At 42.9% G+C, this 24771-nt stretch overlaps 1 protein-coding gene across 1 annotated transcript in view; it reads left to right on the top strand.

Annotated features, from left to right (window-relative positions):
• Positions 1–24771, top strand: part of LOC138751930 (pituitary adenylate cyclase-activating polypeptide type I receptor-like) — an 88519-nt gene that overhangs the window by 13102 nt on the left and 50646 nt on the right. Inside the window, exons 6-8 of the mRNA XM_069914920.1 lie at positions 12973–13033; positions 20620–20689; positions 22460–22551. Of these exons, the coding sequence (XP_069771021.1) occupies positions 12973–13033; positions 20620–20689; positions 22460–22551 (223 nt within the window). The remainder of the gene's footprint in view (positions 1–12972; positions 13034–20619; positions 20690–22459; positions 22552–24771) is intronic.

The raw sequence follows: 24771 nt of genomic DNA, 5'->3' as shown, positions 1-24771 counted from the left end.
TCATTTTCCCGCCCCCTTCCCTTGCTGACATGGTCACATCCGCTGCTCGGCTGAGACCAGCTGCAAATTAGAGGAACAGCACGTCATATTCCGTCTCCAACTGGATGGCATCAGCATCGGCTTCTCTGGTTTCGACCCCCCCCCCCATCTTATTTGTCTGCTAACCTGACGTCTCCTTTCCTCCAGCTCCTTTCCCTCATACACTCTCTCTCTCTCTCTCTCTCTCTCTCATTCCCCCCCCACTCTCTCTGCTTCTCTCTGTTTCTCATTTTCTCTTTCTCTCACTTTCTCTTCAATCTCTCATTTTCTCTTCCTCTCTCATTTCCCCCCCTCTCTCTCTCTCTCTCTCTCTCTCATTTCCCCCCCACTCTCTCTGCTTCTCTCTGTTTCTCATTTTCTCTTCAATCTCTCATTTTCTCTTCCTCTCTCATTTCCCCCTCTCTCTCTCTCACTCTCTCTCTCTCTCTCTCTCTCTCGTTTTCCCTCTCCCCCTCTCTCCTTTCCTCCATTTCTGCATTCACAGAGCCACCCTTCCCCTCCCCCCGATCAATTCCTAGCTGCCCTCCTGTCCATGTCCAATTATGGCTGTTGGCCTGTGCTTCTCCCCATGCCCCTTCTTCCCTCGTGCCCCCACCTTTCGTCTGCTCTTTGCTCATTCCTTGAGGAGGGGCTCTGGCCCAAAGCCTCCGTAATATATCTTTGCCTCCCATGGACCCTGCGAGACCGCTGGGTTCCTCCAGCATCCCTGTGTGGGATATTTCCTGCTTGGTTTTCCCGTTTCCACGCCCTGTCCCATATTCCCCGCTTCCCACCTTTCTTGCTGCTCAATCCTCATTCTATATTCCCTAGGGGTGGGGGGGGGGGGGGGGGGGAGGGGTGGGCGGGGGGGGGGAGGGGTGGGCGGAGGGGGGTTTGCTGCTGTGATTCCAGTTTCCCCTGAGAGAATTCCCCAAAAAATGGCCCCTTTTCAGGTGTTCTTCATCGGACACACAACAGAACAGCATACGAATTGACCCTTTAGGTTATGATTCTGTGCCGAATGCAACATTTGAATCAAACTGAAACTTAGCTGCTCCCATCTGAAAGATTCCTTTTATTGCCAGGTAATACCTGACAACGTGTAACATGCATGAGATTTGGTGACTTTTGTCTGCCGTAAGGCAAACAAGGATTTGCCATCACCATTGCCTGCTGCCCACAATAATAAGCACTGAGTCACTGAGTGTCCCTGGATTCGTCTCCTGCACTCCTGCAGACTCTGCAGATGCACAGACCCCTTTTCGATCCACAAACATACATAGACGTACAACATGATAATAGGCCATTTCCGACCACGAGCCCCTGCCTCCCATACATTTTTGGAAGGGTGGGTGGAAACCGGAGCCCCCGGGGAAAACCCACGTAGACACAGGGAGAACATACCAAGTCTTTACAGACAGCACTGGATTCGAACCCCGGTCTCGATCGCTGGTACTGTACCAGCACTGTGCTAACCGCCTCACCAACTGTGCCCTCCCCACCCCCTCCCCCACCCCAAGCTCCAAATCCAAACCTCTGACGCGATCAGGAAGCCTTCAGCGCCGAAGTTCCTTCGGGAGCCCTTCTCGCCTTCAGCGCCCTCTCGAATCCCAGTCCCCATGAGCCAGACACTAGCAGTGTGGGTCCTTCAGCCGCCGAGTCCTGTAGGGTCATCTCCCATTCTTTTCTTTAATAGTGGGGGTGGGGAAGTGTTCTCCCCATTTCTGGTGCACAGCACTCCCCTGGAGTCTGCAACCCTTTGTCGTCTGCTGCCAAGCTAAGGCATCGCCATCTTGGGCACAAACCTCTGCGGTTATAGGATATTTTAAAAATATATATTTTTAATGATTAGGTAGATAGAAATATTACGTGCTATATATTAGTTACAGAACTTTTATATAAATTCAATACAGAATGTGAATCTTAGATGATTTATACATTGTCTTGTACACAATGCTCAAATAAAATGGAAATTCCCTTCTGAAAACTTCACCTCATAGTCATTTGTTGGTTATTTAATTGGATTAATCTCTTCTACTTATAAAGGAAAACTTAAAAAAAGAGAAAAAGGTCCCCCCCCCCCACTCTAATCCTACCCCTCCCACTAAACATGGTCAACAGCAAATAATCGGTAAAGAATCGCAGACGTCGAACAGGAAACCCCTGGAGATTCGCTGCCGATCTATTCAAATTGTTGATAATAGTCCAGGAAGGGGCCCCGTGTCTTGTCAAATTCATCTCTTTGATATTGTATCTAATTTCTCCAAATTCAAGCAAGTCATAATGTCCTGTGCCCATTGGTGCAGACCCCCTAAAGGGGCCAGAGCCAAAAAACAAGGTTAAGGATGACTGGTCTACCCCCTTGCCAGTGAAGGCCACCATACCGAACATCTCCTTCATGGAAACCACACCCCTTGGGCTCTCTGTTCTGCAACACCTCCTGGGTTCTGCATTTTCTGCACAGCTCATACCTCGATGACTTACCAAAGTGGAACACCTTGCATTTGTTGTTAGAAAGGTCCCGTGAAGACTACGGCCATGCTAACCAGGTTCAGGCTGGTCAGTACTTGAATGGGAGACCGCCTGGGAATGTCAAGTGCCGTAGGCTTTTTAGGTCGGCACTGTTGGCGTAGCGATTAGTGCAAAGCTATTGCAGCGCCAGTGATACATTCTCCCCATGTCTGCGTGGGTTTCCTCCAAAGGCTTCAGTTTTCTCCCACCGTTCGAAACGTACCTGTCAATTGGGTTGCACAGGCTCATTGGCTGAAATGGCTTATCATGGTGCTGTATGTCTCAATTTAAAACCTTTTAATTGAACTATTTTAAATGATTTCCATTGTGCGTTAATTTCCCTAACACGTGTATTGTCAATGAACTATTACTGCACTTCACACAAAAGTGCTGGGGAAACTCAGAAGGTCACACAGCGTTCTTTATGTAGCAAAGATAAAGAGGCCTTAGCCCTTCATCGAGTACAAGCAAAAAAGCAGGCAGATGTCCACAGACAAGAGGTCACCGATTGATAAGGGTTGGAGGGCAGGAATGATAGAAGCTGGGAAGTGATAGGGAGAGGCGGTAGCTCTCTGAATGGAGAGAGAAGTGGGTGGAGGGCTGAAGGAAAGGAGATACAGGGATGGTGGAGACAGGAGAGTGGCCTAAAGGAAGCCAGAGGAGTTGATGTTAATGCCATCCAGTAAGAAGGTGCGCAGATGGAATACAGGTTGAGTACCCCTTCTCTGAAATGCCTGGCACTGGACGTGTTTCGGGTTTTGGGACACCATTTAAACAAGGCCCTCATTCACTCAGACTTAAAGATACCTGTCGAATCCTGAGGTCAAATAAAGTCAACGCCCTTAGGATGAGTTCAAATATGCTCAGTTTTTAATTCCACCATCACTGTTTTTAGCTCCCTCATGGACCCGTGCAACATGCCAGCCATTACAGTCGATAACCAATCTATATTATCCTGCAAGGCATTATAGTCGATAACTGAACTATATTATTTATCACTACAACATCCCTCCCTGATCAAATAAAACAATTAAAAGTCATCTTTCGATACTGATTATTTTCTTTTTTTGAAGACTTTATTTAAAATTTTATAACATGAATACAATAGAGAATTACATTTAAAGAAAAATTAAAAAAAATTAAAATAGTATGATTACAATATTACATCAGAAAACTACACAAAATAACCCCCCCCCGTTAATTGTAACACAATATTAGTAATCTAACTTAAAATTAGTCCAACCCTCCCCCCAAAATAAAGAGTGAAGAGTTAATAAAATTAACAATATTATATATGGAAAAAAAAAACCCACTTACAAAAAAAGAGATAAAACTTAACCTAAAAAAAATTCTAACAACAAAATTTTTTTTTATCAATACTAAAATATCACGCTTATACATATATTTAAATCAAACTTAAATGCATATAATTAGCAAACGGAGTCCACTTTAACTTATAAAAAGACATCTTATCCTGAATTGAAAAAGATATCCTTTCCATAGTCAAACAAAATTTCATCTCCAAATACCACTTATCTAAAGTTAGTATATTTTTATCTTTCCAAGTAAGTGCTATACATTTCTTAGCCACGACTAAAGCTAAATAGATAAAGGAAATCTGATAATCCTCTAAACCTAAATCAATTAATGATTGCATGTTCCCTAATAAAAATATATCGGGATCTAATACAAGATGGATATTATATAAACTGTTAAAAATAGATTGAATACCTTTACAAAACTGTTGCAATCGATCACAAAGCCAAACAGTATGCAAAAAAGTATTGGTTTAATCCTCTAAACCTAAATCAATTAATGATTGCATGTTCCCTAATAAAAATATATCGGGATCTAATACAAGATGGATATTATATAAACTGTTAAAAATAGATTGAATACCTTTCCAAAACTGTTGCAATCGATCGCAAAGCCAAACAGTATGCAAAAAAGTATTGGCTGTCTGATCACATCGAAAACAAGAATCCAACTTACTAAGACCAAATTTTTTAAATTTCTCCGGCGTTAAATATAGCTGATGAATAAAATTATAATTAATCATCGCTAGTCTAGCGTTAATTAATTTCCGAATACTATTCTGACAAATTTCCATCCAAGCTTCTTCAGCTATTTTATGTCCTAAATCTTTTTCCCATTTCAACTTATCTATATCCCAATCTTTTTTACTATCAATTTCTTGTAAAATACAATACAAATCAGATATATATCCCTTTTTTGGTATTGAAAGTACATATTCTTCAAAACTAGATTCAGGTAATAAAATCATATGTCGACCACATAACTGTTTTACAAAAGATCTTAATTGATAATATACAAATATAGAATTTCCATTAATACCATATTTCCTTTGTAATTTGTCAAAGGAATAAAAACAACCCTCAGAAAAACAATCAGATAAATTTTTTATTCCCTTCTTTTCCCATTGTTTCAAAGTGGCATTGGAGACTGTAAAAGGAACAAGTTGATTATTATATAATGGCAATCTTCCAGAATATATATTTTTAAGTCCCAATTTTTTAAGTTTACTTGTCCATAAATTCAATAAATGTTTCAATATTGGCACATCGTAAGTTCGTAGTAAATTTTTATTCCATCGAAACAAAAACTCATGAGGAAATTTTTCTAAAATAACCGCCATTTCTATCTTTACCCAACTAGGTGGGTCATCCATATTCATTAATGCACTAAGAAATTTAAATTGAGCTGCTTCGTAATAATGCTGAAAATTCGGTAATCTTAAACCTCCAAATTGAAAATCCCACATCAATTTTCTCATTGCTACTCTCGGAAATTTTCCCTTCCATAAGAATTCTCTAATCGCTTTATATAAGTCCTTAAAGAAACTTTTTAAAAAAAAATAAGGAATTGATTGAAACAGATATTGTATTCTAGAAAAAATATTCATTTTTATGGTATTAATCCTCCCTAGTAAACCCAAAGGTAGATCCCTCCACCTAATCAAATCTAATTTAATCCTTTTTATTAAAGGAAGATAATTAATTGAGTATAATTCTTGAAATTTCATATTAACATTAATTCCTAAATATTTAATAATCATCTTTACAAATTGGCAAAAATTTCACTTTTAGCTCAATTTACTTTATAACCAGATAATTGGCCATAAATTTCTAAACATTCTTGAATTGGAGCCTTTATTGGATAAGTACCCAAGAGTAATTAAGAAGTCTAAGATGGCAATTCAAGTGACTAATATGATGGCAGATTTGAATTTAATTGATATTTGGCGAAGAGTTAATCCTACAGAGAAAGATTTTTCTTTTTATTCCTCGCGACATAATTCTTTTTCTAGAATTGATTATTTTTTAATATCAGCACATTTGCAGGATAGGGTTACATCTGTGGAGTATAAGGCTAGATTGGTTTCGGATCATTCATTACTATGATTAGAATATTTGAGTTCACAAGATGTTCAGAAAGTTTCAAGATGGAGATTTAATACTATGCTATTGCAAAAACCAGAATTTATTAGTTTTTTAAAACAGCAAATTGAAATTTTTATTGGTATTAACTGTAATTCTGTTTCTAGTCATTTTGTTTTATGGGATGCAATGAAAGCTTTTTTGCGAGGCCAAATTATCAGTTATGCCTCTAAAGTAAAGAAGGAGAGAATTAAAGAGATTGAAGACTTAGAGAAAAAGATAACTGCTACTGAAAAAGAATTTCAAAAACATGCTACCGAAACGCAAAAGAATCAGTTAACTAATTTAAAATTTAAATATAATGAATTTCAAACATATCGGTTTGGATGTTTAATGAATCGAACTAAGCATAAGTTTGATGAATGGGGTGAGAAAGCTCATAAAGTTTTGTCATGGCAATTAAAAAAGGAACAATTATCTAGGCTTGTACCAGCGATTAGAAAGAAATCAGGTATTACTTTTAATCAAAAGGAGATTAATGAGGAATTTTGTAATTTCTATAAACAATATTATACTTCAAAATGTAAAGATGTAACTGGAGATGCAATAGATTCTTTCTTGAAAAATATTAACTTGCCACAATTGAATCAAAAAGATAGACAAGAGTTAGATAAACCTTTTACAGACGATGAAATAGAAATGGCAATAAGAGATATGCCGAATGGAAAGGCACCTGATGAAGATGGGTTTTCTATAGAGTTTTATAAAACTTTTTATGCTGATGTATCTTCTATTTATAAGGATGTATTACAACAAACTTATAATACTTTTCAATTACCCGAGTCTTGTTCTAACGCAATAATTACGGTTATACCAAAAAAAGATAAAGACCCTTTACAGGTTTCTTCTTATCGACCAATATCGTTGTTAAATGTAGATTATAAAATTGTAGCTAAAATTATGGCTAATAGATTAGCTCAATATCTGCCTAAAATTATACATGGTGATCAAACGGGATTTATAAAAAATAGGTATGCGTCAGATAATATTTTACGGTTAATAACCTTGATAAATAAATCTAAATTTCAGTTGAATTATCCAATAGTGGTTTCATTGGATGCAGAAAAGGCTTTTGATAGAGTGGAATGGAAGTTTCTGTTCAAAGTACTTGAGAAATTTAGTTTTGGTTCTTCATTTATTGGATTGATAAAGGCTTTATATAATAGCCCGAAGGCTAGAATTGCTGTTAATGGCCAAATTTCAGAATCTTTTAGTTTGACAAGATCTACTAGACAAGGATGTCCATTGTCACCTGCTTTATTTGCTATAGTTATTGAACCTTTAGCACAATTAATACGTCAAAATGAAAATGTTAAAGGTATGAGAGTTCTGAATGAGGAATTAAAGATTAATTTATTTGCTGATGATGTTTTATTATATTTGGTGGATCCGGATACTTCTTTACCTGCAATTCAAGGATACTGATTATTTTCGATACCAATATCAACTTCAATTTCCAAATCACATATTTTCTTGGATGATTTTACAAAACACAGATTTCCAAACCATAAAATACAAAGTTCTCTACACTAATACATTATGAAATCTCCTAGGTGGTCGTCGCTGACATTGCAGTCTCTCTCCTGGTGGTCTCTGGCCCGCTTCTGGACTGCTGACCGCGATGTCCTGCCCAGTTTGTCTACCGCCTTGATGCTGGTTTCCAATAGTTTCTCCTTCCAGCTGCTGCATTCCAGGCCCATCAAGCTGGTCATCTCGGCTCTGCTTTCTCGCAGTTTTGTCTGGCGTCGACATCGCTGGAGCGTTGCGACGGTCATATTTTTTCACATGTGATGTGTTTCTGTCATAAATAACACCTTCTGGTGACTGGACCATCACCTGATTTCCTTCTCTGGACACCACAATATATGGTTGGAGAATAAATGGTGTGTCCATTTTATTCTGACTTGCTCTCCTCACCAGTACCTCATCCCCCGGTATTACATCTGAAGGTCTGGCATTCCTTTTCATGTCCACATACAGTTTTGTTGCCCCTTTTCCTTCAGCATTGCGGTCTTCCACTTCCTGATCATTCACTATGTCAACAACCAGTGGTATTTTGGTTCTGATCTTTCTTCCAACCAAGAGTTGTGCTGGATGTTTTCCTGCGGTGCTATGTGGTATTGCTCTGTTTGCCGCTATATTGGTCAAAAGAGCTTCTTTCCAGTCTTTGTCTTCTGCTTGGGCGATTTTCATTTTCTCCAGAGACTGATTCTGCCGTTCAACTTCTCCATTGGCCTGTGGCCATTTTGGTCTAACCTTGTGGTGGTGTACACCAATGGTTCTCATGAATTCTCAGAATATCTCTGATATAAACTGAGGTCCATTGTCTAAATTCAAAGTCACTGGTAAGCCATGTCTGGCGAAGATCTCCTTCGGTGCTGTGATAGTCTTTCCTGCTGTTATTGATTTCATTATGACATACTCATATCTGCTGTAATAGTTGACAACCGTCATACTCGACTCTCCAGTTGGAATGGGCCCAAGAAGTCTACTGCAATATCCTCCCATGGTCCTGCTGGTAGCAGTGTGCTTTGTATCAGTTCAGGTGGGTTAAGTCTGCTTGTCACCTGACAGCCATGATATGATCTCACCTATTTTTCCACATTCTTTTCCAGTTCTGGCCACCAAACTTTTGTATGGAGGTTTTGTTTTGTTTTGTCTGTCCAAACAACTCCCAAATGTCCCTCGTGAGCTCGTGCTACCATACTCCCTCTCAATTTCTGTGGAAGAACAAATCTGTTTCCCTTGAGTATGCATCTTCCAATTATGCACAGTTCATCTCTGATGGCCACATTGGTTTTGTTTTGACAGCTCTTTCAGTCACCGCTGTCGATCTGATCCCTAATGTCCATCAATTCTGGGTCTATGCATGATTCCTCCTCGATCTCCTTGGCTTGTACTGCCAATGGTGTTTCATTCATTGCAACGAATCTCACGAAAGATTCAGCCTCCGTCTCAAGCGTTGAGTGCTTTACCCCATTGTCTTTCAGCAAACTTGATAGTAATCGGCAATATTGTTTTTCCCTACTATGTAAATCACCCTGTAGTGATATTGTTGTAGTCTCAGGATCCATCTTTCAATTCTAGCACATGGCTTCGATCTCTGAGAATAAAATGCTTCCAGTGGTCTGTGATTGGTTCGGAGCTGGAACTCTATGCCATATAGATAAGCATGGAAATGTTTGCAGACCCATACAAGTCCAGGGCCTCCTTCTCTGTCTGTGAATAACGTTGTTCAACATTAGTAAGTAACTTGCTTGCATAAGCAATCACCCTCCATTTTTCCCTTTGCTTCTGAACTAGGACAGCTCCCTGTCCTTCTGGGCTGGCATCAGCTATAATTCGCGTCTGAGCCTTTGGATCAAAATAACCTAATGCATGTGCACTCATCAGGCTTCTTTTCAATTTCTGATTGCCTTCTTTTGGTTGGGTCCAAACACAAAGTGAGCATTTTTCCTTGTTGGCCTCCTCAGTGGTTCTGCAATAGTTGCTAGATTTAGTATGAACCTTGCACAAAAGTTCACTAGGCCCAGAGCTCCTCACTTCTGTTGCAATCCTTAGTTCTCGAGCCTCTGCAACTGCCTTGATTTTATCTTCAGTTAGACTGATACCTTCACTAGTCAGCTTGTGACCCGTGAACACCATCTCGGATACACCCAGCAAACATTTGTCTGCATTCACTGTCAATCCAGCATCTTTCAACCAGGCTAATGTCTGTCCAAGTCTCTCATCACGTTCCTTCCATGTGGCACAATGGACAATAATATCATCTGAGATGTTCACTGTGCCTGGAACTCCTTGGATCACTTTGTGGATTTTGTGTTGATAGATCTCGGGAGCAGCGTTTATACCAAATAGTAACCTCTTGTATCTAAACAATCCTCAATGTGTGACAAATGTAGCGATTTTTCTGGACTCTGGCTCTAATTCTAGCTGGTGGAAACCCCATTTCAAATCCAACTTCGAGAAGACTTTGTTCCTGTAGGACTTCATCCATTGTAGGAATGGGCTGCCTTTCCCTCACTACTGCTTCGTTTGCTTTCCTCATATCAAGACATAGTCTGATCTCTCCATTGGGTTTCAGGATTGCAATGACTGGGCTGACCCAAGGTGTTGGTTCCTCCACTGGTTCAATTATGTCTTGTTGGATAAGTTCATGTATTCTTGCTTCTAATTTCTCCCTCAGCCCAAATGGGGTCCTTCTCATGGGTTGTGCTACTGGCCTGACCTCTGGATCTCTTTTCAGTTGGATCTGCCTGTTCCCTAGTTTTCCAAATCCTTCAAAAACTGACTGGTATTCCTCCTTCAGATCAATATAGGATTGGACTGAGTTCACATCCAGGCCTATACGTAATCCACCCATTGCCTGCACTGTCTCCCTACTCAGTGGAGGTTCCCCTCGTTCCTCTATGACGACTAACTCTGCCATCGTGCTAGGTGGTGTAAGATTACTCTGGACATCCACCTGCACCTCTGCTGTAAAGCATCCAATTGTCTGAAGCGGCTTTGATGAGGTGTATGGAAACAACTTTTTTCACATCTTCTGGTTGTACATTTTATCTTTTTCTGTTCCTCCTACAATGCTGGTGCCATTCCCGCTGCCCACCACGATGTCAACCTTCACACCTCCAATCACTATTGGCACCTTTGCATTTGCATGTTTATTGTTAATGGCAAAAGCAGATCTTGTCTCAGTTTGTTCTTCCTGATCAGGATCACATGTACGTTCACATTCATGTGAGCCCTTTTCAGCGTGAAGTACATTTTGTTCGCCCCTTGGCCTACGTCCGCCTCTCATCCCCCTTCTTCTTCCACAATTATTTATCTGTTGGGGTTCACCTCTTGCCTGGGGTGGGGCTCTGCAAGTCTTGGCAAAATGGCCCTTTCCACCACAGCTTCTGCACACTTGACCCCTGGCCGGACAGCATAAATCTTTGCCAAAATGTCCGACATTGCCACATCGGTAACATGCACGATATTCCGAATACCTAGTGTGCTTACCATGTTCCTGTCCTTTGCTTGTGATGGTAAATATCTTATGAACTTGACCAGAAACTGTGCCATCACGTCCAGCTGGGGGACCATCCAATTTCATCGTCTGAAACTGAGTTTCCACTGCTTCGAATGATGTTGCTATTGTCAATGTTTCTGCCAGTGTAAGTGTTGCGCCTCTCTCCAACAACTTGCATCTCAAGTGGTTGGATGTACAACTTTGTACCACCTGATCTCGAATCTGGTTTTCCAAATCCGCTCCAACCTTCGGCCACCTTCCTGAGTCGTGTGACCAATTGAGCAACGCTTTCCATGTCCCTCTGTTTGATCTGTCGAAAAACATGGCATCGGAAGGTGGCATTTGATTCCACAACAAAATGCTTTATCAAGGTGCCAACAGCCCTGTTATAATCAGCTTTGTTTCCCGTGTCGGCCAGTGCTTTGAAAATCTCCTCTACTGCAGCCACAGCAGTGTACAAGAGTAGTGGTCACCTCTGTGTGAGCTCCGTCTCCCCATCGACAAACAGTCCCAGGCTATTGGCATATGAATCGAACTCCTCGTGCCAAGCCACCCGGCAAACACTAACTCTGCTTGCTTCTCCAGTCGGGTCAAACGGAGACAAACCTTTAACTTCTGTGACTTCAATTCCTCCAAATGCCATATTTTCTCTTGTGAAGCTCAATATCAAGGATCTCAGTTCCTCTTCGTCGTTCCTCCTCATCGCCAATGTCAAATCCTGAGGTCAACACTCTGAGGTGGAATTCAAATATGCTCAGTCTTTATTCCACCATTACTGTCTCTTACTCCCTCATGGTCGTGTGCAACATGCCAGCCTTTACAGCCGATAACCAATCTATAGGATCCTGCAAGGTATTAGAGTCAATAACCGAACTTTATTATTCATCACTACGACTCTACCAGCATTCACATTACAGTTCAAATATTTACATAGGGTAAACTAACAGAAGTCAACAGATATTGAAAAATCTACACTCTATAATGCACTACTGACATCCACCATGCACCGTTTTCCGATCGGGATTTCTGAATTCTGTTAAGTATTACCTTATGGGATTAGGGACAAAAATATGATTTTGGAGAATTTTGTATTCTGGGTATTCGGATAAGGGGTACTCAACCTGTATTAGGCGTTGCTTATCCAATTTACAGGTGGCTTTGGTCTGGCAGTTCATGGACAGTCATATCTGTATGGGAGCGAGGGGCAGAATTGACAACAAAATCACCTTCCACGCACATTGTCCTCGAGATGACTGCGGTGGAGTGGAGACTGTTGCCCATCTCCTTGAAAAATGCAGGTTCACTAAGAGTGTGTGGAGAAGGATATGAGGGTCCTTGACATGGTTTTCCCCAGCAGCAACGTGACGGAGTGGGAGGGGGGTGTGGCAATGGTTAGGGTAGGGGGCAGCACGGTTAGGGTAGGGGCAGCATGGTTAGGGTAGGGGCAGCACAGTTAGGGTAGAGGGCAGCACGGTTAGCGTAGAGGGTGACACAGTTAGCTTATTGGTTAGTGCAACGCTGTTACAGCGCAAGTGACTGGGATTCAAATCCCGCGCTGTCTGTGAGGAGTTTGCACGTTCTCCCCGTGTCTGCGTGGGTTTCCTCCAGGTGCTCTGGATTCATCCCACCCTTCAAAATGTACCAGGAGTGTTGGTCAATTGGGTCTAATTGAGCGTCCTGGGCTCGTGGGCCGGAAGGGTCTGTTACTGGCTGTATGTCTATATTTAAATTTAAATACTACATTGTTAATAAAGTCTATTTTTGGTTTAAAAACATTTAAGCTGGGCCTCAGGGAGGTCCCCATCCAGGTTGATCAGGGGCAGCTTGGCTGTAGAGTGTGGCACAACAGCTGGCATTCAGGACCAGGCCAGGCTGTCGTTTTGGAGGTTGGTGCAGGGAGGGATGAGGGAGGGAAAAGATCATTAACTGAAGGTTTTTTCCCCTGTGGTGACACCTCTGTTCTTTTCTCTGCAGGGACACCCACGATCTGCACCACCATCTGGACAGTCCTTCGCCTGCACTTTGATAACTCTGGGTAGGTGTGGATACAAACTTAGAAAACAAACTTAGACCTATGGAAAGCTACTCCACCACAATCTGACCCTTCCCTCCCTCCCTATAACCCTCTATTTTTCTTAGATCCATGTGCCTGTCTCTTCTTCTTTGGCTTGGCTTCGCGGACGAAGATTTATGGAGGGGGTAAAAAAGTCCACGTCAGCTGCAGGCTCGTTTGTGGCTGACCAGTCCGATGCGGGACAGGCAGACACGATTGCAGCGGTTGCAAGGGAAAATTGGTTGGTTGGGGTTGGGTGTTGGGTTTTTCCTCCTTTGCCTTTTGTCAGTGAGGTGGGCTCTGCGGTCTTCTTCAAAGGAGGCTGCTGCCCGCCAAACTGTGAGGCGCCAAGATGCACGGTTTGAGGCGTTATCAGCCCACTGGCGGTGGTCAATGTGGCAGGCACCAAGAGATTTCTTTAGGCAGTCCTTGTACCTTTTCTTTGGTGCACCTCTGTCACGGTGGCCAGTGGAGAGCTCGCCATATAATACGATCTTGGGAAGGCGATGGTCCTCCATTCTGGAGACGTGACCCATCCAGCGCAGCTGGATCTTCAGCAGCGTGGACTCGATGCTGTCGACCTCTGCCATCTCGAGTACCTCGACGTTAGGGGTGTGAGCGCTCCAATGGATGTTGAGGATGGAGCGGAGACAACGCTGGTGGAAGCGTTCTAGGAGCCGTAGGTGGTGCCGGTAGAGGACCCATGATTCGGAGCCGAACAGGAGTGTGGGTATGACAACGGCTCTGTATACGCTTATCTTTGTGAGGTTTTTCAGTTGGTTGTTTTTCCAGACTCTTTTGTGTAGTCTTCCAAAGGCGCTATTTGCCTTGGCGAGTCTGTTGTCTATCTCATTGTCGATCCTTGCATCTGATGAAATGGTGCAGCCGAGATAGGTAAACTGGTTGACCGTTTTGAGTTTTGTGTGCCCGATGGAGATGTGGGGGGGCTGGTAGTCATGGTGGGGAGCTGGCTGATGGAGGACCTCAGTTTTCTTCAGGCTGACTTCCAGGCCAAACATTTTGTGCCTGTCTAAGAGTCTTTTAAATGCCCCTATTGTACCAGCCTCCACCACCACCTCCAGCTATCCATTCCAGTAAAGCATTTGTCTCTGACATCTCCCTAAACTTTCTTCTCCCCACCTTAAACAGTTGTCCTTTGATATTTGCTATGGTGCTGGCTGTCCACCCTATCGCGGCCCCTCATAATCTTATAAACCTCTGTTAAGTCACCTTTGTTCCAAAGAGAAAAGTAAAAGGTATTACTCTAACCTTCTAACCTTCCAAACCAACGTGCTGGGGGATTGGCCGGGGATTCATGTGGGCACTTGATGTCCCTGACACCCAATCACGGTCAGCTGCTTCATCGGTGACTAACCTTCCAACGAAAATTCCTCAGCACAGAAACAGGCTGTTTGGTCCATCTTATTCACACTAGCCCCACTGGCCAGCCCATATCCTTCTCTTCCTTGTCCATCTTTGGACATGGCGGCCTGTCCCCGCCTCTACCACCTAGTCTGGCAGCTCCTTCCTTAAAACCATCACCCTCTGCATGAAGGAGGGGACCCTCTGGTACCCTTTTAAGTGGATACGTCTGTTGAATGCGCTGTGTTCCATTCACTATTCCTCAGCCAATGAAGGTGTCCCTTGTCCACGCAAAAGGACCCGGATTTCATCGACGTAGAGTGGAGGAATGTGAGTAACGTACATAGAACAGTACAGCACATTGCAGTTCCTTCGGCCCTCGATGTTGTGCCGACCTACAGTAGGTATTCCTACCCAAAAAACTAAACCCTGCCCACCTGGGATGGATTTGGATCCCAATGTCCATCTGTTCCTCCACACTGTATCCAACCATTGTGCCACAAAGATGCCATGCAATGGCCATCTCCCACAAGAGAGGCGCCAACAAAGTAACCAAATTTATAATTAAATCAATGCAAGAAATGAAACTTTTGGATATATGGAGGAAACAAAACCCAAAAGAAAAGGAATACTCATACTACTCGGCTAGACATAAAACATACTCAAGAATAGACCTATTTTTGTTATCAGCTAGTATGCAGGATAGAGTAAGAAAAACAGAATATAAAGCGAGAATGCTATCGGACCATTCACCCTTAATATTGACAGTAAAGCTAGAGGACATCCCTCCAAGAATGTATAGATGGAGATTAAACCCCATGCTACTTAAAAGACAGGATTTTAGAGAATTTATTGAAAAACAATTAAAAATGTATTTTGAAGTAAATACGGAATCAGTGGAAGATAAGTTTATACTATGGGACGCAATGAAAGCATTCATTAGAGGGCAAATAATAAGTTATGTAACCAAGATGAAGAAGGACTATAATCAGGAAACAGAGCAGTTGGAAAGGGAAATAGTAAACATAGAAAAAAAATTAGCAATGAAGGAAGATACAACTAAAAGAAGAGAATTGGCGGATAAAAAAATAAAATATGAAACATTACAAACATATAAGGTAGAGAAGAATATAATGAAGACAAAACAGAAATATTATGAACTAGGTGAAAAAACGCACAAAATCCTAGCATGGCAGCTTAAGACAGAGCAAGCTAAGAAAATGGTATTGGCATCAAGGAAAAAAGACAAACAAATTACATATAATCCAAAAGAAATTAAGGAAAACTTTAGAGAATTCTATGAACAATTATACCGAACTGAAAACGAAGGGAAAGAAGGGAAAATAGATGAATTTTTGACTAAAATTGAACTACCAAAACTACAAATGGAGGAACAAAATAAATTAACAGAACCATTTGGAACAGTAGAAATACAAGAGATAATAAAAAAATTACCAAATAATAAGACACCAGGAGAGGATGGATTTCCAATAGAATTCTACAAAACATTTTAAGACTTATTAATTCCGCCCCTCCTGGATGTAATCAACCAGATTGATGAGACACAAAACTTACCAGATTCATGTTCTTTTTTTTTTTTCTTTGGCTTGGCTTCGCGGACGAAGATTTATGGAGGGGGTAAAAAGTCCACGTCAGCTGCAGGCTCGTTTGTGGCTGACCAGTCCGATGCGGGACAGGCAGACACGATTGCAGCGGTTGCAAGGGAAAATTGGTTGGTTGGGGTTGGGTGTTGGGTTTTTCCTCCTTTGCCTTTTGTCAGTGAGGTGGGCTCTGCGGTCTTCTTCAAAGGAGGCTGCTGCCCGCCAAACTGTGAGGCGCCAAGATGCACGGTTTGAGGCGTTATCAGCCCACTGGCGGTGGTCAATGTGGCAGGCACCAAGAGATTTCTTTAGGCAGTCCTTGTACCTTTTCTTTGGTGCACCTCTGTCACGGTGGCCAGTGGAGAGCTCGCCATATAATACGATCTTGGGAAGGCGATGGTCCTCCATTCTGGAGACGTGACCCATCCAGCGCAGCTGGATCTTCAGCAGCGTGGACTCGATGCTGTCGACCTCTGCCATCTCGAGTACCTCGACGTTAGGGGTGTGAGCGCTCCAATGGATGTTGAGGATGGAGCGGAGACAACGCTGGTGGAAGCGTTCTAGGAGCCGTAGGTGGTGCCGGTAGAGGACCCATGATTCGGAGCCGAACAGGAGTGTGGGTATGACAACGGCTCTGTATACGCTTATCTTTGTGAGGTTTTTCAGTTGGTTGTTTTTCCAGACTCTTTTGTGTAGTCTTCCAAAGGCGCTATTTGCCTTGGCGAGTCTGTTGTCTATCTCATTGTCGATCCTTGCATCTGATGAAATGGTGCAGCCGAGATAGGTAAACTGGTTGACCGTTTTGAGTTTTGTGTGCCCGATGGAGATGTGGGGGGGCTGGTAGTCATGGTGGGGAGCTGGCTGATGGAGGACCTCAGTTTTCTTCAGGCTGACTTCCAGGCCAAACATTTTGGCAGTTTCCGCAAAGCAGGACGTCAAGCGCTGAAGAGCTGGCTCTGAATGGGCAACTAAAGCGGCATCATCTGCAAAGAGTAGTTCACGGACAAGTTTCTCTTGTGTCTTGGTGTGAGCTTGCAGGCGCCTCAGATTGAAGAGACTGCCATCCGTGCGGTACCGGATGTAAACAGCGTCTTCATTGTTGGGGTCTTTCATGGCTTGGTTCAGCATCATGCTGAAGAAGATTGAAAAGATTCATGTAAAACAGCAATAATTACAGTGATACTAAAACAAGGGAAAGATCCACTCTCACCAGCGTCATATAGACCAATATCTCTGCTAAACACAGATTATAAGATAATAGCTAAACTATTAGCAAACAGATTAGCAGAACAGGTACCGAAAATGGTAAATTTAGACCAAACTGGATTTATCAAAAAAAGACGCACAACAGACAATATTTGTAAATTTATTAACTTATTTCATGCAGTAGAAGGAAATAAAGCACCTACAGTAGCAGTTGCTTTAGACGCAGAGAAGGCCTTCGACAGAGTAGAATGGAATTATTTGTTCAAAGTATTGCAAAAATTCAGTTTACCGGAGAAGTATATAAATTGGATTAAAGTATTATATAAGGGACCGTTAGCGAAAGTGACAGTAAATGGACATGTATCAAAGCAATTTAACTTAAGCAGGTCAACGCGGCAGGGATGCCCACTATCACCTTTATTGTTTGCGCTAGCTATAGAACCACTAGCAGAATTGATAAGAATAGTTAATAATATAAAAGGAATAAAAATAAAAGACAGGGAATATAAAATCAGTTTATTTGCGGATGATGTTATAGTGTACTTAACAGAACCAGAACTATCAATAAAAGAATTATATAAGAAATTGAAGGAATATGGAGAAGTGTCGGGTTACAAGATAAACGTAAATAAAAGTGAAGCAATGCCTATGAATAATGCGGACTTCTCAAAATTTAAGAAGGAATCTCCATTCAGATGGCAAATGCAAGCAATAAGATACCTAGGTGTACAAATAAACAAAAATCTAGGCCAATTATATAAACTCAATTACAATCCACTAATGAAAAAATTACAGGACGATTTAGAGCATTGGAAAGATCTACCACTAACACTGATAGGAAGGATAAACTGTATTAAAATGAACATTTTTCCAAGGATATTATACTTATTTCAGGCATTGCCAATACAACTGACAGAAAAATTCTTCAAAGAGTTAAAGAAAATAATAAGGAAATTTTTATGGAGAGGGGGGAAACCGAGGATAGCACTAGATAAATTAACAGAATGGTATAAACAAGGAGGCTTAAAATTGCCAAACTTCAAAAATTATTATAGAGCCGCACAATTAAGATACCTATCAGATTTTTATCAAACAAGGGAAAAACCAAACTGGACGAGATTAGAATTAGATAAAATAGGGGAAAAGATACCTGAACACATATTATATAAATGGGACGAAAAATTGGTACAACATAGAACTTCTCCAGTATTACATCATCTCCTCAATATTTGGAAGAAGATTCATGTAGAAAGAAATAAAACAAATTATCAATTACCAAAACTAATATTGACGCAAAATAAGCTACTCCCTTTTACAATAGATAACCTTTCCTTTAGAGAATGGGAAAAAAAAGGGATTAAAAGAATAGAAAATTGTTTTTCAGGAAGTAGATTCTTATCCTTTGAACAAATGAGAGATAAGTACAATATAACTGGAGATACAGCGCTGGCATATTACCAACTGAGATCCTACTTGAAAGATAAATTAGGAAGCAATTTGAGTTTACCAGAGGGAAGTAACCTTGAATATGTGATTACAGATACAATGTTAATCAAAAGATTTATAACAAATATGTATATTAAACTGCAAGAAAAGGAGAATGAGGAAACAAATGGTAAAACTAAACAAAAATGGGAACAAGATTTAAATATAAAGATAAAAAAGGAAACATGGGAGAAATTATGTTCTGGAACGATGAGAAATACAATAAATACGAGGGTACGTATGATACAATATAATTGGTTACACAGACTATACATTACACTGCAAAAGTTAAATAAATGGGACCCAACAGTATCTGATAGATGTTTTCGATGTAAAAAAGAAATGGGAACAACAATTCATGCAATCTGGACATGTGAGAGAGTAGAAAAATTTTGGGATGATCTCAATCAGATATTAAATAAAATAACAGAAAACAATATACCAAAGAATCCAGAGATCTTTCTCCTAAGTAACATAAAAAACAAAGAATTTGGAATTGATTTGGAGGATGCACAAAAAAGATTTGTTAAGATAGCCCTAGCCGTAGCAAAAAAATGTATTATGTCAACCTGGAAATTGGAAGATAATTTGAAAATACAACAATGGTATATAGAAATGAATAAATGTATTCCATTAGAAAAAATAACATATAGTTTAAGAAATAATATTGAAATATTCGAACAAGTATGGGAGCCTTACATTAAATACAATAGCGAAAACCTACCGGGGACAAACATTACGTAAGTTGATGGAAGGAGAAGGAAAGAAAAGAATGGACTCAGTAGAATTTCTGGTGTATTTTTGTTGAATGACAACATTGTCTGACGGGTTTAATGCAACCTAGATTGTATAGCTAAAATGGATGAGGGGGGTGGTGGGGGGGGTGGCGTGGGAGGAGGGAGGGGGGGAGGGAGAAAAAGTCACTGTATATGTGTGAAAAAGAAAAAGTGTACATCATGGCTAATGTGATTTATGGTGTGAAAAATAAAAAAATTAAAAAAAAAGACAAATTGGGGGTCCTGGTAGACAACTTCAAGCTTAAACCACGGATAATTTTAGATTTGCTGCACCATGTCAGAAGTTGGAGAAACATTAAAGAAACTTTTATTGAATTTAGTTTTAAGCGCATACTCACAGGTGTTGTGACATTGACGAGACTTTCCACTGGATTGAATCTTCCTGAAGACAATAAATGCTATTGTTAAACTTTTGCCTGAAGAACATGCCTCATCATGCGTACAATTTATTATCAATGTAATGCACAGCATCTGTGTATGTGAGCTGCTTTTATAACCCGTCTGCATCAATGCTGACTAAGCATGCCCAGGCTTAAGACAACATTTGCATAACATCTGCACTGAGTATGCAGGCCTGGAGTGACCAAAACAGCTTGCTCTGTGGCCAATGTACTAGTAGCCAAAATATGACAGGGAATTGCATAAATAGATTATATCGGAAAAGCAGTACGGTATAGGAAATTTTTAAGGTGATTTTCACGAACAGCAGCTCAAAATCTATAAAATACACCCAAAAGTGTTCAGGAAGCAAAATCTTTGTTGACCAGCACTATCTACGTTATTGTTTGTGTTTCGGGCGGCTCCTTGGAGGGGGAGGAACCTGCAGTTGCAGCGACGGTTAAAAAACGTGCTTTAAGATTTATATATTCATGCCAGTGAAGTTTGTTCCATGTAAGTACAGACAGTGTATTTTTGTCTTTTAAACTGTTTATTCTTAATGCAGGTGTATTAGTTAGGCAATTGTAAGAGTGAGTCTCAAGCCACTGGAAAACACACTTATCCGGCATCTATCAATCACCAAAGGTGCTGGGTTCCAGGGGTTTTACTGCAATAAACTTGAACTTGCCCTGGAACAGAAGCCACCTGATTCTAACCTTTGTCTTCTCTCTGTCTGCAGCTGCTGGGAAACCAATGAGCACCGAGTCCTGTGGTGGGTGATTAAGGGACCAGTCATCGCCTCCATCATGGTAAGGAACTGAAGCACTGGCAGGGTGACTGAAGGGTGGTGGAAGTTGAGCCTCTGGGCTGGAGGGGCCTCATAAAGACCCTGTCACATTCACAAAGCATGAAGAATTTGGTTTGCCTCTGAAGTTCAGATTTATTGTCAGAGTACAGACATTGGGAATATATATTTACCTCCTGTGCACGCTACGACACCTTAATCCCTCCCCCACCCGGGTCCGACTCCACCACACCTCCCCCAACCCAGTCCGGCTCCTAGAACACTCCCCCACCCCGGTCCGACTCTTTAAACACATCCCCACCCCAGTCCAACCCCCTAAAATACTCTCCCTCCCCAGCCTGACCCCCTGCCTAAACACTCCCCTATCCCTGTCCGACTCCCTAAAACACTCTTCCAGCCTGGTCTGACCTCCTTAAACATTCCCCCAGTAAGGTCCAACCCCTAAAACACTCCCTCACTCTGGCCTGACACCTTCACCCCCTCGACTTTGGTCCAACCCCCTTAGGCAATCCCCTACCCCTGGCTGACATCTTAAACCCAGCCCAGTCCTACCCCCAAGACACCCCTCCACCCCGGTCCAACCTCCTTACACATACCCCCACCCAAGTCTAACCCCATCACACCACCCCCCCCACACCCGAGCAACCACAATCCACACCCCCTACCCTTCCTCTCCGGGTACCATATTCCCACCCCCTTACCCTGAGTATCACATACCACAACTCCCCTTCCCCAAGTACCACAACCCCTCACCCCCACCCATCCCCAGGTACTAGGGTCAATTATTGTATATGGACAGCACAGGCTCATGGGCCAGAAGGGCCTGTTATCACGCTGTGTCTCTAAAATTAAAACCCAATGAGATTTCACAGCATCTGCAGCCTCCTATGCATCTCCCAAATCTACTCACTATGCCACTCTCTGCCCATGTCTCAAGGATTTCGGATAATCTCTGATTTATTCAACCGCAGCACTCATATCTTAAAGGAGGGCTCAGGCCCGAAACTCTGGTAATGTATCTTTACCTCTTATGGACGCTGCGAGACTGGCTGTGTTCCTCCAGCATTTACTCTGTGCTCTTACTCGAGAAATTCTGCCTTGATTGCAGGAACAGAATCTCAGGGTTGATGTGTTTAAGAAGATCAGACCAGGGTGGGGGCTGTGTTCTAGGAGCCGGACCGGGGTGGGGGAGTGTTTAAGTGGTTTGGACCAGGGTGGGGAGTGTCTTAGGGGGTCGGACCAGGCTGGAGGAGTGTTTTAGGAGGTCAGACCAGGGTGTGGGAGTGTTTTAGGAGGTCAGACCGGGGTGGGGGAGTGTTTTAGGAGGTCAGACCAGGTTGGGGGAGTGTTTTAGGGGGTCAGACCGGGGTGGGGGTGTGTTTAAGGGGATCAGACCGGGATGGGGGAGGGCTTAAGGGGTTCAGACCAGGGCTTGTGGGGTGATGAGGTCAGACTGAGGTGGGGGATTTTTTAAGGGAATCGGACCAGGGGTCAGGGTGGGGATGTGAGGGGGTCAGACGGGGGTCAGGGTTGGGGGGGATGGCGTGAAGGGTTCAGACTGGGGTCGGGGTTGGGGTCAGAGAGGGTATGAGGAGATCAGACTGGGGTTGGGGTTGGGGAGGGTGTGAAGGGATCAGATTGGGGTTGGGGTTGGAGGTTGGGGTCAGGGAGGGTGTGAGGGGCTCAGACCGGGATCGGGGAGGGTGTGAGGGGCTCGGACCGGGGCCGGGGGCAATGATCATGTTACTGATGTACTGGCCTGTTGAATCCCCAGGTAAACTTCATCCTCTTCATTGGCATCATATTTATCCTAGTACAGAAGCTGCAGTCGCCTGACATGGGAGGCAATGAATCCAGCATCTCCTTGTGAGTATCGGACATCCAACCTCACTCTACCTCATCCTCACTCCTCGCCTCTCCCACCAGCTTCGGGTTCCCCTACACTTTGTTACCATTGATGTTCTACACGTGGCCGGGTTGGAGTGGTTCTCAGTCAATAGGAGCCATTTCCTTCCAGAATTCCCCTCTCTCCCTCCCTTTGTGCCACACCCTTTCCCCCTCCCTCTCCCCCACTCCCTATCCCTCTCCCCATCCCACCCCTTTTCCCCTACTATCCCCTGTCTTCATCTACCCTCTTCTCTGTCTGTCTCTGTCTCCCTCTGTCTCTCCCTTTTACTGCTTTCTCTTGTATGCTCTATCTCCCTCTTTGCTTTCTCTTTTTCTCTCATTCAATCTCTCTCCCTTCTCTCTCTCCTTTCACTCTCCCCCTTTCTCCCTACAGTGTCCTCACTCTTCACCTACCTCCATCTCTTTCTGTCTCTTGTTCTTTCTCTCTCTCTCTCACTCTATCTCTCTCTCTCTCTCTCACTCTATCTCTCTCTCTCTTTCACTCTCTCTCACTCTCTCTCTCTGTCTCTGTCTCTGTCTCGCTCCCTCTCTCTGTCTCTCCCCCCATCCTCCTCTTCTCCCTCTCTCTTCCTCTTTTGTCACAGAAGTACAATTTATGGCCACTGCCCCTCCCCCTGCCTCCAGCTCATATGACATTGGATTGGCAGTGGTGGGGGAATGGGAGGGGTCATTGGTCAGGCCTTCGATCTATCCCTTTCCCAGCACCATTACAGCTGAGCCCACGCAAATTGTCCAGCTCGAACCACCGCAGCGCTTCCTGACGTTGTTACCAAGCGTAGAGCCCTAAAACACAGGAACAGACCCTTCGGACACCATGTCTGTGCTGACCGTGATGCCAAATTAAACACATACGACTCTCCTGCACTCCGTGTCTAAATGCCAGTATCATATGCCCTTCCATCTCTGTCCCTGACAGCGTGTTCCCCTCTCTGTGTACGAATTCCTGCCTGGCATATCTCCTTTCAACTTCCCCCCCGAGAACAGTGGTTCTCCACCTTTTTCTTTCCACTCACATCCCACTTTAAGTAATCCCTATGCCATTGGTGCTCTGTGATTAGTAAGGGATTTTTTAAGGTGGGTTGTGGGTGGAAAGAAAAATTTTGAGAACCACTGTTTTAATTGTCCTTCATTGACTCGTTATGTGCATGGTTTCATAACTCCAGAGAAAATGGGCCAATGACAATTTTTCTCAAGCAAAATATTTCAGTAACAATTGGGTCAGAGTTGTGATTCTCAACCTTCCTGTCCCACTCACATCCCACCTTAAGAAATCCCTTACTAATCACAGAGGACCGATGGCATAGGGATTACTTAAAGTGGGGAAAAAAAAATGAGAACCACTGCCCCTTGTACCTTAAACCTCACCCTCCACCCAGGGGAAAAGACCATCTGTCCACCCATTCGATACCTCTCAGCAGTTTACAAGTTCCATCAGGTCATCCCCAATCTCTGATGTCCCAGGGAGAAAAGCTCCAACCTATCCAACGTCCCCTTTGAAAAGCCCCTCTCCCCAGACCTGTTAATATCCCAGTGAACCTTTTCTGCACCTTTTCCAGATTAATGACATTCTTCCAACAAGACAACATTAACATCAATTTAGGACATAGGACATTACTGCACAGTTATAGGCCCTTTAGCCCTCAATGTTGTGTTGACCGAAATATTCCTACCAAAAAAAAAGCTGAACCCTCCCTACCTCATAACTAGTTTTCTTGCATCCATGTTTGTCTAAGAGACTGTTAAATGCCCCTAACATATCTGGAAACCCCTCCCCTCATTCTCATTCTATTTCAGCACAGAAATCGGCCCTTCTAGCCTGTGCCAAACATCCCCCCCACCTTCCAGCTCTCCACCCTTCCATCTCCGCTCAGAGAGCTACCCTCTCCCCATATCTCTTCTCAGCTTTATTCTCTTTGACTTGTATCCACCTGTTACCTGTGCTCCTCCTCTTCCCTCTCCCTCCCTCCCTTCCCCCCACCCCCCACCCTTCTAGTCAGGCACCTGCCTGCCTTCTGCTCATTCTTTGACAAAGAGCCCAGGCCCGATATGTCAGCTGCCCTGCGGAAGCTGCGTTTCCTACTGAGTTTCTCCAGCACCGCTGTGTCTTGCACCCAACTCCCAGTGTCTGCAGACTTTCTTGTACAATTACTGATAATATGACCTCCGTCGAATGCAAGG

The sequence above is a fragment of the Narcine bancroftii genome, chromosome 1, assembly GCF_036971445.1.
Source record: "Narcine bancroftii isolate sNarBan1 chromosome 1, sNarBan1.hap1, whole genome shotgun sequence".
NCBI lineage: Eukaryota > Metazoa > Chordata > Chondrichthyes > Torpediniformes > Narcinidae > Narcine > Narcine bancroftii.
The sequence above is the reverse complement of the archived record's forward strand: the minus strand, read 5'-3'. Positions and strand labels throughout refer to the sequence as shown.